General features: G+C 40.8%; 1 protein-coding gene across 1 annotated transcript in view; it reads left to right on the top strand.

Moving 5' to 3' along the window:
• DNAH6 (dynein axonemal heavy chain 6) overlaps positions 1-15,372 on the top strand; it is a gene marked incomplete at both ends in the record, with an annotated part of 280,659 nt that overhangs the window by 101,264 nt on the left and 164,023 nt on the right. Inside the window, 3 exons of the mRNA XM_081264582.1 lie at positions 3,818-3,998; positions 5,472-5,568; positions 6,824-7,043. Of these exons, the coding sequence (XP_081120708.1) occupies positions 3,818-3,998; positions 5,472-5,568; positions 6,824-7,043 (498 nt within the window). The remainder of the gene's footprint in view (positions 1-3,817; positions 3,999-5,471; positions 5,569-6,823; positions 7,044-15,372) is intronic.

Genomic DNA, 15,372 nt, shown 5'->3' with positions numbered 1-15,372 from the left:
TGGGGTATTAAAAATGGGAGTTCATAACCCACTTGATTCTAATGTATGAAATATGATTTGTCAAGAGCTTTGTAATGTTGTGAACATCCAATAAATAAAAAAAAAGAAATTATTTCCTTGCAACTCTGGAAATAAAGGCATCAATATCTTACTGGATCTCATATGGAGGTCATCCTCAGCTCCTAAATGTTACTCAGTTTTTCTTTGGGTGGATTTCTGCAACATGGCCACTTACTTCATCAGCCTAGCAAGGAAAAGAAAATCTCCTGGCAAGATAGCTGCTTCAGTGTTATTAAACACAAATGTAATCATGCACATCCTGTTGCCTTTGCCACATTCTGTATGGGTAGAAGCAAGTCATAGGTGTACCACACTCAAGAGGGGAGGATCCCACAAGGGCCTGAGTACCATATCCTGGTCCACCTTAAGCATCTTGTAATAACAACCTTATGTTTACTGGAAGAATATTTATTGTTGCTTGAAGCCCCTTGGAATGCTTCTTGTGGCGCATACCTCTTTTTTATTCTACCTCAACTTATCCCCAAATAAGACAAGAACCCATTCATACCAATCTCACTTTCTTCCTATCCACTTTCTTCTCTTTTACACATCAGATGTTTAGCTTGATTTAATTATGTTTAACTTTTCTACATATTCTAATATGAAAAGTTTTATGTGAAATAATAAAATCAGTAATTAGAAAAATGTAACTTATTCCAGGATAGATAGATAGATAGATAGATAGATAGATAGATAGATAGTTTTTTTTGCAGTGCTAGAAATCAAACTCAGAGCCTCACACATACTAGGCAAGCACTCTAACACTGAGCTACTCCCCTAGCCTTCTCACCTTTATTTCAAAGGAAACTTTTCAGAAAACCATTCTCTTCAATGAATACTACATAGCTGACCCAGGTCCAGCCTCTGCACTGATGATGAGCTTTATGAAGGGACTACAGACCAAAGTCAAAGGGCATATTTTCACAGAGGGTTCTTAAAAGAAGCCTGTACTGAATAGTGGGGACCCTCAGAGAATTCATTGTCTGGAAAGTATGAGACCATAGAAAAACCAGGTTAAAACACATATAGGTGTAACTCCCATCTCTAGAGCGAGAAGTGAGAAGTAAGAAACTCTCTAATAGATGTTGGGCCCACACTTGCAATGGCAGGAGACCTTAAGGAAAGGTAAAGTCTATAGACTTTGATTTCTGACCCTACATTTCTGGTTTCTTTTATTTTTATTTTTTTCCTTTTATTCATTTACTTATATGTGGTGCTGAGAATCAAATCCAGTGCCTCACTCCAAGGCTAGGAAAGTGCTCTACCACTGAACCACAACCCTAGCCCTCATAAGTTCCTTTTTTATTTATACATAAGAGAAGAATGCATTACAATTCTTACTACATATATAGAGCATGATTTTTCATATCTCTGGTTGTATATATACTATATTCACACCAATTTGTGTCTTCATACATGTATTTTGGATAACAGTGATCATCACATTCAACCATCATTAACTAACCATGCCCCCTCCCTTCTCCCTCCCACCCCTCTGCCCTATCCAGAGTTCGTCTATTCCTCCCATGCTCACTCTCCCTATCCCACTATGAATCAGCCTCCTTATATCAAAGAAAACATTTGGCATTTGGTTTTTTGGGATTGGCTAACTTCACTTAGCATTATCCTCATTAACTCCATCCATTTACCTGCAAATGCCATGATTTTATTCTCTTTTATTGCTGAGTAATATTCCATTGTGTATATATGCCACATTTTTTAATCTATTCATCTATTGAAGGGCATCTAGGAGTTCCAAAATTTAGCTATTGTGATTTGTGCTGATATAAACATTGATGTGGCTGTGTCCCTGTAGTATGCTGTTTTTAAGACCTTTGGGTATAGACCGAGGAGAGGGACAGCTGGGTCAAATGGTGGTTCCATTCCCAGTTTTCCAAGGAATCTCCATACTGATTTCCATATTGGCTGTAGCAATAAGCAGTCCTACCAGCAGTATATGAGTGTACTTTTTCCCCCATTCTCGCCAACAATTATTGTTGTTTAAATGCATAATAGCTGCCATTCTGACTGGAGTGAGATGAAATGTTAGAGTGGTTTTGATTTGCATTTCTCATGAAATTCAACTGGAAAATAAGAGACTCAGAATAGCTAAAGCAATCCTTATCAGGAAGAGTGAAGCAGGTGGCATCACTATACCAGAACTTAAACTATACTACAGAGCAATAGAAACAAAAACAGCATGGTATTGGCACCAAAACAGACTGGTAGACCAATGGTACAGAATAGAGGACACAGAGACTAACCCACAAAATTACAATTATGTTATATTAGACAAAGGTGCCAAGAACATGCATTGGAGAAAAGATAGCCTCTTCAACAAACAGTGCTGGGAAAACTGGGAATCCATATGCAACAAAATGAAATTAAACCCCTATCTCTCACCATGCACAAAACTTAACTCAAAACGGATCAAGAACTTAGGAATACAACCAGAGACCCTGTGTCTAATAGAAGAAAAAGTAGGCCCCAATCTCCATCATGTGGGATTAGGCCCCAACTTCCTTAGTAAGACTCCTGTGGCACAAAAAATTGAATCAATAAATGGGATGGACTCAAACTAAAGAGTTTCTTCTCAGCAAAAGAAACAATCTGTGAGGTGAATAGAAAGGATAACCTACATCTTGGGAGCAAATCTTTACCCCTCACTCATCAGATAGAGCACTAATCACTAGTGTATATAAAGAACTCAAAAAAAAAAATAGACACACACACAAAAACCCCCACAAATAACCCAATCAATAAATGGGCCAAGGACCTGAGGAGACACTTCAGAAGATGATGTATAATCAATCAACAAATATTTGAAAAAATGTTCTGGTTTCTTTTATTAACAATAGTTGTCTCTAAAAGGAGATGCAATGCATGGTTTTCTTCATTCTCCTAGTCTTTTGTACTTTCCACATGTTTTGTTATGAGCAGATTTTATGATTTTTTCCTTTCTTAAAAAATGCAAAGGGCTGGGGCTCAGTGGTAGAGCACTTGCCTCATACACATGAGGCCTTGGGTTCGATACCCAGTACCACATAAAAATTAAAAAATAAAAATAAAGATATTGTGTCCATCTACAACTAAAACACAAATTTTTAAAAATGCAAAGAAAAGCTTCATAATTTAGAAAGAAAAAAAAAGCCAAGCACAATATTGCACACCTATAGTCCCATCTACTCAGGAAGCTAAGGAAGCAGGAGGATTACAGATTTGAGGCCAGCCTCAGCAACACAGTGAAACCCTAATTCAAAACAAATTTTTTTCATGGTAACCCAGGGTAAATTTTGAATAGTCACTAAACTTGCCACTTTCCCAACCCTTCATGTTAATTAAGTAAGCATCTCATCTCCCCCTAGCTTGTTTCTTCCAGGCATTTAATCATGTGGCAGACTCATTGTAACACTAATCAATGGACAGTGGGGTGAAATCAGGTGGAGGTGAGTTTTGGACCCTTTAAGAAAATTTCATTTCAAAGTACATGGAAGGAACCATAAATCCTCAGGAGAAAAGATATAGTAATTCCCCATTTGATAAGGTTTTTTAAATATTTTTTTTAGTTGTAGATGGACACAATATATTTATTTATTTATCTTTATGTGGTGATGAGGATCCAACCCAGTCCCTCACACATGCTATGCAAGCACTCTACTACTGAGCCACAACCCTAGCCCATGTGATAGTTTTTAATGTAACTGAATATCTTAGATTTGAAAGTTAAATTTTGATAGATCCCATATTTTTCTCCTAGGAAGAATGGCTTACCTGCCAGAGAAACTGGCTCTACCTAGAAAGTATTTTTAATGCTCCAGATATTCAGAGGCAATTGCCTGCAGAGGCCAAGATGTTCCTTCAAGTGGATAAATCATGGAAAGAAATCATGAGGAAAGTGAACCGGCTGCCTAATGCTCTTCGAGCTTCTACTCAACCTGGTATAAAACAAATTTTTAAACACAAGTAAAAAGATTTTGCAATCGTCTAAAATGTTTGTCACCTATAAGAATTTAATAGTATATGGTACTTTTAACACTTCATGGAACACTGTACCTTTTATTATTATCATCTCTCAGCTTAATGTGTAATGTTGGAAAATAAGTATTTACTTCTCTTTTTTCTATTTTTATAATTTGAGGATGTTGACACAGGGTATCAATTGCCGCAGTCTGGCTGGGCACAATTCAGGAGCCACTTGTCAAAAGAAACGAACTTTATTTTTAGAACCACATACGCCAAACAAAACAGCTCCTCAGGAAAAACCTTCACAGCCCAACTGCCACCACCGGCTTCCCACTAGCCTCTCCACCTCCCCCACTCCTCCTGCTCTTGAGGCAGATTGGCTGGGTCGTGTGGGCGGAGCCAAAAAAAGTCCCCCAATGAGCAGCTCCGCAGAGGAGGCAATCAGCTAGAAGTTGCTGGGGCCGCTGTGAGCCAATCATCAGCTGGCAGCTGGAAGTTTGCTGGCAGCCGGAAGTTTGCTGGGGCCCCTTCGGCTATGGCTCTCAACAATCAATAATGTTTCTGCCTCACATTTTTTTTAACAATTTTGACTTTTTTTACAGTTTCACAGTGTCAACAACACATATATTTATATTCAGTTGACTTACTGTATCAATGTTTCCCACAGATATAAGCACAAAAATTTCCACACCTTATTTTTAATTCATTAATTAATACTAGTTAAAAATATTACCACTTACTGCAATTCTAGTCTCAAAGTTGAAATGTTTTAATAAATTCTGTTCTCTGGGTATGAAACCAGTCTTTCTGGGTGCATATACATGGTAATATACTACTCTTTAGACCAAAGTCTCATCAAACCTGCTTATCATATAGCAAATGGCAACACATAGACTATCTTGGTGAATATTCCCAGACAACTTCCCTGCCAAGCAAGGGAAGGTTGTTGGGTTGTGCTCTCTTTCCAAAAAATCTTATATAAGAAGCAAACAGAAAGAAAAACCTATATGGAAAGAGAGAACCAAGGGTTAGTAATGAAGAAATAGTGTTCCATTGCCCCAGTTTTGTCCTTTAAAGATAGCAGAGGATACAGAGGATAGTAAAAGTAAGAAAGTGACAGAGAATGGGGAGGTTCTTGAGACTGGCTTTATTTGGAAAATGAAGGAGAAGGCAAATACCTGGCTTTTGTTTGTGTTCTCCCAGACTTCTAAAAATGGAAGCCAACTATATTTCAAATATATTTGTTAATATATGGTAATATTAAAATTAATGTTGTTATTAAAAGTAATGTTAAATTCTTAGCCAATTCCTCACTTTTATTAGTCCATTCTTCTATCAAATAAAGCTAAGGTTTTTAAAATTTGAGTATTATATTTTACTTTCATTTAAAGTCATATTCTCTATTTTAATACAATTTTGACATTACTATTTTTTTTTTCAATGAACAGGACTTCTGGAAACTTTTCAAAACAATAATGCATTACTTGACCAAATTCAGAAGTGTCTAGAGGCCTATTTAGAATCCAAAAGAGTTATCTTTCCAAGGTAAGTTTATAAGGAAACCTAAGGCATTTTTAATAGTTGTCCAGCAGAGAGAGAAGCAAGAAAGATTTGTGACAATGAAAATCCAGCTTGTATTTTGATTGGGAGTGTAAGTATGAAGAATAAGTTAACAATATTTGCTAAAGATTTAAGTGGATAAGTGCTGGAAGGATTCTTTTTATTCCAAACCAGTTTTTATTTAAGTTGTTGTAAAAGCATTACAAGCATTATTTTTAAATAGCATTGTAAAGAAATCAATCAGAGAAATAAAATCAGCAAGGCATACCGGAATTGAGGAAACTCAGATTAGCTATACATGACAATTAAATACTTTTGGATAAATTAAACATAATATAGAAAGTGTATTACTAAAGACAAATTTAGAAGAATATTTAATTATTTAGAGCAGGGATCAGTCTTTCTTTTTAAATAAAAGGCCACCGAGTAAATATTTAAAGATTTGCAGGCCATACAGTTTGTTGCAAATACTCAACTCCCCTATTGTACCCCAAAAGAAGCCATACAAAGTATATCTGCATGTCAGTGTGACTAAAAGATCTTTATTGACAACAACAGATGGCAGGCCTGATTTGTCACGTGGGCTATAACTTGCCAAACCCTTATTCTGTAAGTTCACATTTTTTTAAACCCTTCTTGCTGATAATGACAATGAAACATATACAAAATAGTTTTCTTTGCACAAGTATAGCCTTTATATAGTTGCAAATGGTTAATTGGCAAAATAATATTCTGTGACTTTCCACATAGCACATGCTGCAGGGACCAGCATATGCTTTTGAATCATAATGATTACCCACTATACATTAATAGAACCAAATAAGGTTCCTGAAAACACTCATTCACCTGTTGAACAAATAATGTATAGATTAGTAGGTATGTGTGAGTTACTAGGCAAGATGGATTCTAGGGAGAAGAAATAATATATCTTCATCCTAGGAGCTCAAATGCTAGTAATACAGATGTTAATAAATCAGTATCATAACAAAAGCTAACAATTTTATAATATTTTATGAAAAATATCTAAGTTAATTCTAGATATTTGAACTGCATCATCACTAATATTTATAGAAAATTTATTAAGAGAAATGTGGTTTCCCCAGGAATCCAGATCTAGTATAAATAAAGGTCCAGGAAATTAGTGGATTAGAAGAGATGTGCCTAACTAATTTATCTTCTATATCTGCCTAAGGCTTAGCTTCAATTTCAAGTTATATATTAAAGATTCTCTTGAATACAGATTTTACTTCTTGTCAAATGATGAACTTCTGGAAATCTTGGCCCAGACACGAAATCCACAGGCTGTTCAGCCTCACTTAAGGAAATGCTTTGACTCCATTTCAAGGCTTGAATTTGCTCTCATGCCTCCTGCTGAAGGAAGAATTCCTAGTATTGACGGAGAGCCAGAAAAGGTTTACACTAATGATATCTTAGCAATGCTGTCACCAGAGGGAGAAAGGGTGAGGTGTTTTTGTTTATAAATCCTCAAAGATAAATTGTTACTCTCCCAGTGCTAGGGTGGATATCTGCACATTCTCATTCTAAGCATGCCAGGTGCTCTATGAGCTCTGTGGTTTCAAGGATAACCAAGAAAAAACCTTTGTTCTGACAGAACTCAAACTCTAATGGAGAAATTATCAAACAATTAAAATCACACAGAAAATGCTGTAACAGAGACATGTGCTCTGTTCTTAGAAACAAAGTGGAGAAAACAGGAAACATGTCTTACCCAACTCTCCACAAGAGGCAAAATAGTAGATTAGTTTAGAGTGCCAGTTCTTTGCCAGGCCACCTAGATTTAGGACCCCATTTAATCACCTATATAAAGTGAGGATTAGTACCTGATTAGTGGCATGGTAACTTTCAGGTATTACTTTATATAAATTTTATTGGGTACTTAAAGCAATACCTAGTGAGTATTGTGTGTTAGTTACTAGTGATAGCATCTCTAGGGCATTTCACAGCACCTAGAATATGGTGAACACTAAGAGAATGAATGTATTGGCTGACTGTGAGGAATCAAGCAAGTGCCATGCATGTACACACACACACACACACACACACACACACACACACACAGTCAAAAAAAGGTGAGAAGTATCTGTTGTATGGTCACAAAAGTGAAAAGCATTATAGACAGAAGAACTATGCAAAGAAATGCCAAGGAATTAGGTTCAGTTGGAGCATAATAGTGTATCTGTAGGAGAAGTGGGACCCCATAAACATTTATTTTTATCCTGAATTGAACTTCTTGCAAAAGATTTTGCTCATGGTGCAGAAGAAGAAAAAGGGGAGGATTAAGGATAGAGTCTTGGGGAAACATGAAATTTAAAGGGAGGTTAGAAGAACAGATGAAAGTGTCCACAACAAGCAAATATTTAAGTCATTTGAAGTCTAAGAAATAAATATGAGATGTACTAAATAGTGTCAATTGGACCTTTCATTTGGGAGGACATGCGTAACTTTAATGAGAACAGGTTTAGAGGAAGCGTTGGGAATAAAAATCTGATGATAAGTACAAAAATGGAAATAATTGTGGATTCTGTGGGCTCCTGCCAGCTGTGCAATCACTGTACACAGTGCTGAATTCTGGGTTTGAGACGGGGGAAAGAAGCGGACCAGTTCGGTTCTCCACACCGGTCAGACCACAGAGGAGGCCAGCGGCCACCATCTTGGAGAGCTGACGTCATCATCCCAGTTTTTGACTGATCGCAACTCATTCAACTACAGAACAGGTAATTTCAGGCTGCCATTCGCCTGCGTCTCGCAGACAAATTACTCAGGCTCAGTGCTAAAGAACCCGCGGAAACTGCTTCTTGGAGCCTATTCCTATCAGAACATACACCGAGCCCAGAGCGGCCAAATTCTGGCTCCCGGAACTGCTCTGGCCCAGGGCTAAAGAACCCGCAGAAACTGCTTCTTGGTCCGGATCCTGCTGAATACTGTGGAGGCCAGAGGGGCAGAGCAGAGCCGCCACCCACGCCCGGAACAGCCCCAGCGACCCGCTGGCATGGTATCACTTCACCCCAACTGCAGTAGGGGCCGAGCAGAGCCGCCGCCCGAGCCCGCAAGGTAGGCAGACCTGCAACTGACTGGCGGAACAGGCCCAGAGGCCTGCCGGCATAGTACACATGTCACACCAATTGGAGTAGGGGCAGAGCAGAGCTGCTGCCCGCGCCCGGCACAGGCCTAGCGACATGCCAGTGTGGTATCACTTCACCCCAACTGCAGTAGGGGCCGAGCAGAGCCGCCGCCCGAGCCCACAAGGTAGGCAGACCTGCAACTGACTGGCGGAACAGGCCCAGAGGCCTGCCGGCATAGTACACATGTCACACCAATTGGAGTAGGGGCAGAGCAGAGCTGCTGCCCGCGCCCGGAACAGGCCTAGCGACATGCCAGTGTGGTATCACTTCACCCCAACTGCAGTAGGGGCCGAGCAGAGCCGCCGCCCGAGCCCGCGAGGTAGGCAGACCTGCGACTGACCGGAGGAACAAGCCCAGTGGCCTGCCAGCATGGTAGACACGTCCCCTGAATTGGAGTAGGGGCAGAGCAGAGCAGCCACCACCCGCGACCGGGACAGGCCCAGAGGCCCGCCGACGTGGTAGTCACGTCACCCCAATTGGAGTAGGGGCAGAGCAGAGCCGCCGCACGCGCCCGCAAGGTAGGCAGGCCTGTGACCGACTGACGGAACAGGCAGCAGACACGTCACCCAAATTGGAGTAGGGGCAGAGCAGAGCCGCCGCCTGCGCCCGGGACAGACCCAGAGGCCCACCGGCGTGGTAGTCATTTCACCCCAATTGGAGTAGGGGCAGAGCAGAGCTGCTGCCCACGCCCAGAATAGGCCCAGTGGCCTGCCGGTGTGGTAGTCACGTCACCCCAATTGGAGTAGGAGCAGAGCAGAGCTGCCTCCCGTGCCCGGAACAGGCCCAGCGACCCGCCGGCATGGTAGACACGTCACCCCAATTGCAGTAAGGGCAGAGCAAAGCCGCCGCCCATGCCTGCAAGGTAGGCAGACCTGTGACTGACCAGCAGAACAGGCCCAGGGGTCCGCGGGCATGGTAGACATGTCACACCAACTGGAGGAGGTGCAGAGTAGAGCCGCCGCCCGCGCCTACAAGGTAGGGAGACCTGTGACCAACCGGCAGGACACACCCAGCGGCCCGCCAGCGTGGTAGACAGATCACCCCAATTGGAGGAGGAGCACAGCCGCTGCCCGCCCTGCAAGGGAGACTTTTCAACTATACAAGAGCAATATAAATATATAGGGGGGAATTTTCAAAAACACAACAGTTTCACCAAGCAGAAAGAAACGCAAGCAGTATGAAACGACAAGGAAAGAAAGGACCACAAGCAATGCAGGTCAACTCAACTTTAGAAGAGGTAATAGCTGCAGCAGATGGAATGTCAGATAAAGAATTCAGGATATACATGCTTCAGATGATCTGGAGTCTCAAGGAAGACATTAGACAGCAAAATCAGACAATGAAAGATCACTTCGACAATGAATTACATAAACAAATCCAAGAAGCAAAAGATCAACTATACAGGGAGATAGAGGTAATAAAAAACAAACAAACAGAAATCCTAGAAATGCAGGAAGCAATAAACCAACTTAAAAACTCAATTGAGAATACTACCAGCAGAGTAGAACACTTAGAAGATAGAACATCAGACAATGAAGACAAAGTATTTCAACTTGAAAATAACATAGACAGCTCAGCAAGACTGTTAAGGAACCATGAGCAGAACATCCAAGAAATATGGGATAACATAAAGAGAGTCATTGGGATACAGGAAGGTATAGAGGTCCAAACCAAAGGAATGAGCAATCTATTCAATGAAATAATACTAGAAAACTTCCCAGACTTGAAGAATGAGAAAGAATCCCAAATCCTAGAAGGCTACAGGACGCCGAATGTGCAAAATCATAAGAGATCCACACCTAGACACATTATAATGAAGATGCCCAGCATACAGAATAAGGAGAGAATTTTAAAAGCTACAAGAGAAAGGGAGCACATTACATTTAGGGGTAAACCAATCAGGATAAGAGCTGATCTTTCAACACAGACTCTGAAAGCTAGAAGATCCTGGAATAACATATTTCAAACACTGAAAGAAAATGGGTTCCAACCAAGAATCGTGTATCCAGCGAAATTAAGCTTCAGGATGGAAGATGAAATTAAAACCTTCCACGATAAACAAAAGTTAAAAGAATTTGCAACTAGAAAACCAGCTCTTCAAAACATCCTTGGCAAAACACTACAGGAAGAGGAAATGGAAAATAACAATGAAAACCAACAGTGGGAGGTAGGACAGTAAAGGGGAGAAAATAATCAAAGAGGAAAACAAACCATGTTTAGTAACATAAATAAACAAATATGGCTGGAAGAACAAAACATATCTCAATAATAACCCTAAATGTTAATGGCTTAAACTCACCAATTAAGAGACACAGGATAGTAGAATGTATCACAAAACAAGACCCAATATGCTGCCTACAGGAGACGCATTTGATAGGAAAAGATATACATAGAATGAAGGTGAAAGGTTGGGAAAAATCATATCACTCATATGGACTTCGGAAACAAGCAGGAGTGTCCATACTCATATCAAATAAAATAGATTTCAAGCCAAAGTTAATCAAAAGGGATAAAGAGGGACACTACATACTGCTCAAGGGAACCATACACCAAAAAGACATAACAATCATAAATATATATGCCCCAAACAACGGTGCAGCTATGTTCATCAAGCAAACTCTTCTCAAGTTCAAGAGTCTAATAGACCACCATACAATAATCATGGGAGACTTCAACACACATCTCTCACCACTGGACAGATTTCCAAACAAAAGTTGAATAAGGAAACTATAGAACTCAATAACACAATTAATAACCTAGACTTAATTGACATATATAGAATATACCACCCAACATCAAGCAGTTACACTTTTTTCTCAGCAGCACATGGATTCTTCTCAAAAATAGATCATATATTATGTCACAGGGCAACTCTTAGACAATATAAAGGAGTAGAGATAATACCATGCATCTTATTTGATCATAATGGAATGAAACTGAAAATCAACGATAAAAGAAGGAAGTAAAAATCATGCATCAGGGGGCGGGAACATGGCCACTGAGGAGGAAGCAGCGACTCTAATGTCTCCGCACTAACGAGATCAAAAAGACCCTTTGGAACAGCGGCAGTCTTCACACTGAGGAACTTCTAGCAAAATTCCATGAAGAGGGGTCCTGCCGGGATCTGGTAGGTCTATTAGAAGTGTCGGTTTGTGGCCGCCGGGACTCGGGGCCTGGGGACTGTGGTACTTGCTGGAGACGGGCCGTCGCCTCCCCGGCCCCAGGCGCCGCTGGAGCCGCGAGCCATAAAGACACGGACCGGGCCGCGGTGCGGCTAGAAGCCGGGAACGCCGGGGGCGGAGAGAGCAACCAGGGCAGCGCCGGCTGTAGAAACCGCGGCGGAGAGAGGCGTGGGAGCTCGAGGCAGAGACACACCGGAGAGAGCAAGCCAGCACCCCGCCATCATCCTGAAATAGCGAGAAGAGGAAGATGGTGGCGGGAAGTGAGTAAGCCCCTCCGTGTTCCGCACCCCGCACCACCGCGTCTGAAAAGCTGAGACAGACAGCTGCAACTCAGCATTAAGCTATCCGGCTGAGGCGGCTGGTCAGCCCTTCTCATCCTACGGAGGTGGATGCCTGCCGGGCCTTCGTGGGTAGTGGCCGCAGGGTCCAGGCGGGGCTTGGGAGACAGTGGGGACCCGCCCGTGGCGTTGGTCGCCCGGCAGGGTGAGGCGAACTGTAGCCGTTTGCGAAGGACACCACTGTGGCGGAGGGCTGGCGTGGCAGAACTGCGGCGGAGGAGATAACTTCTTTGAAGCCTGCTGCAGCAGGTGTGTGGTCTCCTGGCTTTCCCTCTCCACGCATCAGGGAAACCTTAAGAGCCCCTCCCAGCTCTCCCGAGAGTGCTACAGCCAGTCCGAGGGAGTCACAGGGGTGCGGGACTGCCGCTCCCGCCAGGGCTGACTGCTGAGGTCTCTTGCACCAGCTACGGGGGTGTGGCTACCGGAGGGCAAGCAAAATTCGCTGAGGATTCTCAGCACCAAGCTCTACAAGCTTAGGGTCTGAGGGAATGGCAATCTGGAGGAGTGAGCCCAGTCGTTCATGAAAACAGGGCTCCCGGGAGCAGCAGACCTGGCCTGTAGCCAGTATTGTGGTGAGAGGGGCCTGGCTAGAGGAAAAGTGGAAGTGATTGGACACAAGAGGAGGCCCTAGGCACTCAGGATTGGAGACTCGCCCAGTCTGGGAGGAGCTGCTGCACAGTGATTGGTTCCCGCGTACTGACGGGAAAGACTTGACCTGGTGGGCACAGCGCCACCTAGTGGAAGAGAAGTTAATCAAACTCTAAGACGGCATTTATTAGTCTTTTTTATTGTTGTTGTTGTTTTTTTTTTTTTTTTTGATTGGGGTTTTTCTTTCATCTTCATTTTTCTATCTTGTTTTTTCTTTCTTTTCTCTTTTTTCCTTCTTTCTCTTCTAATCTTAATTTTAATTTTTTTAATTATTATTAATATTTTTTTAAATTTTTGTTCTTTTTTAGTTCCTATTTCTTTCTTCTTTTGTCTTTTCATTTTTTTTATCCCCCCTTCCTTGAATTCTACCTGCCTACTCTCATTCTCCTTAGTGACTTCTTCCCTTCCCTTCTAATACCTTTCCTCCCTAGCATCAAATAAATTTATAGGAATAAACAGTAACCCAGCAGTCAATCAGAACAAGAAGCAACATGAGCAGCTTCAAGAAACAAGGAAGAAAAGGAGTACAAACAATGCAGGACAGCCTAAATATTCAGGAGGACCTAGAGTCATCAGAAAAATGGTCATATAAAGACCTCAAGGAACACCTTAGACAGATGGAATGGAACCTCAAAGAGGATACAAGACAGCAAATTCAAGCAGCAAAAGAACACATTGAGAATGAGTTACATAAACAGCTAAAAGAAGAAGTTAATCATCTTTATAAGGAGATAGAGATTATAAAAAATAATCAAACAATAATTCTAGAAATGAAGGAAATGATAAACCAAATTAAAAACTCAATTTAGAGTATCACTAACAGAGTGGAACAAGTAGAAACCAGAACGTCAGATAATGAAGACAAAATATACCATCTTGAAAAGAGTCTAGCCAACTCAGAAAGGTTGGTAAAAAATCACGAGAAAAACATCCAAGAGTTATGGGATAACATGAAGAAACCAAACTTACGAGTCATCGGGATAGAAGAAGGTACAGAGATTCAAACCAAGGGAATGAGAAACCTGCTGAATGAAATAATTACAGAAAACTTTCCAGAAATAAAAAAGGAAACAGATATACAAATTGAAGATGCATACAGGACACCGAGCACACAAAATCACAGTAGAACAACGCCAAGACACATTGTTATGAAGATATCCAATATACAGAACAAAGAGAAAATATTAAAAGCTACAAGAGAAAGGAGACAGATTACATTTAGGGGTAAAACAATACGGTTAACAACAGACTTTTCATCACAGACACTGAAAGCAAGAAGGTCATGGAACAATGTATTTCAAACACTGAAAGACAATGGATGCCAACCAAGAATTCTGTATCCAGCAAAATTAAGCTTCAGGTATGACAAAGAAATAAAGATCTTTCATGATAAACAAAAGTTAAAAGAATTTGCAGCCAGAAAACCTGCATTGCAAAGCATTTTGAGCAAAACACTACACGAGGAAGAAATGAAAAACAATAACCAAAACCAAAAGTGGGAAGTGCCTCAGTAAAGACAGAGGGCAAGGGGAAAGATAATCACGGAGAAACAAACTAAATATTTTAAAAAAAAGGATAAACATTCAAACATGGATGGAAGTTCAAACCATATATCAATAGTAACTCTGAATGTTAATGGACTAAACTCTCCAATAAAGCGACATAGGCTGGTATCATGGATTAAAAAAACAAATCCAACAATATGCTGCCTCCAGGAGACACATCTGATTGGAAAAGACATACACAGGCTGAAGGTGAAAGGATGGGAAAAAATATACCACGCACACAGTTCTCGTAAGCAAGCAGGAGTGGCCATCCTCATATCGAATAAAATCGACTTCAAGACTAAGTTAATCAAAAGGGATAAAGAAGGTCATTATATACTGTTAAAAGGAACCATTCACCAACAAGACATAACAATTATCAATATTTATGCACCAAACAATGGTGCTGCGACATTCATAAAACAAACTCTCCTCAAGTTCAAGAATCAAATAGACAACAACACAATAATTATGGGTGACTTCAACACACCTCTTTCACCGTTGAACAGATCCTCCAAACAAAAATTGAATAAAGAAACTATAGAACTCAATATCACAATCAACAACCTAGACTTAACTGACATATATAGAATATATCAACCATCATCAAATGGATATACTTTTTTCTCAGCAGCACATGGATCCTTCTCAAAAATAGACCATATATTATGCCATAGGGCAACCCTCAGTAAATATAAAGGGGTGGAGATAATACCATGCATTTTATCTGATCATAATGGAATGAAACTGGAAATCAATGATAAAAGAAGGAAGGAAAAATCCTACATCACATGGAAAATGAACAATATGTTACTGAATGATCAATGGGTTACAGAAGACATAAAGGAGGAAATTAAAAAATTCTTAGAGATAAATGAAAATACAGACACAACATATCGGAATCTATGGGACACAATGAAAGCAGTTTTAAGAG

Source organism: Spermophilus citellus, assembly GCF_964194105.1.
Source record: "Spermophilus citellus genome assembly, chromosome: 13".
In the NCBI taxonomy this organism is placed as follows: Eukaryota; Metazoa; Chordata; class Mammalia; order Rodentia; family Sciuridae; genus Spermophilus; species Spermophilus citellus.
This window is presented reverse-complemented; position numbering and strand designations above follow the sequence as displayed.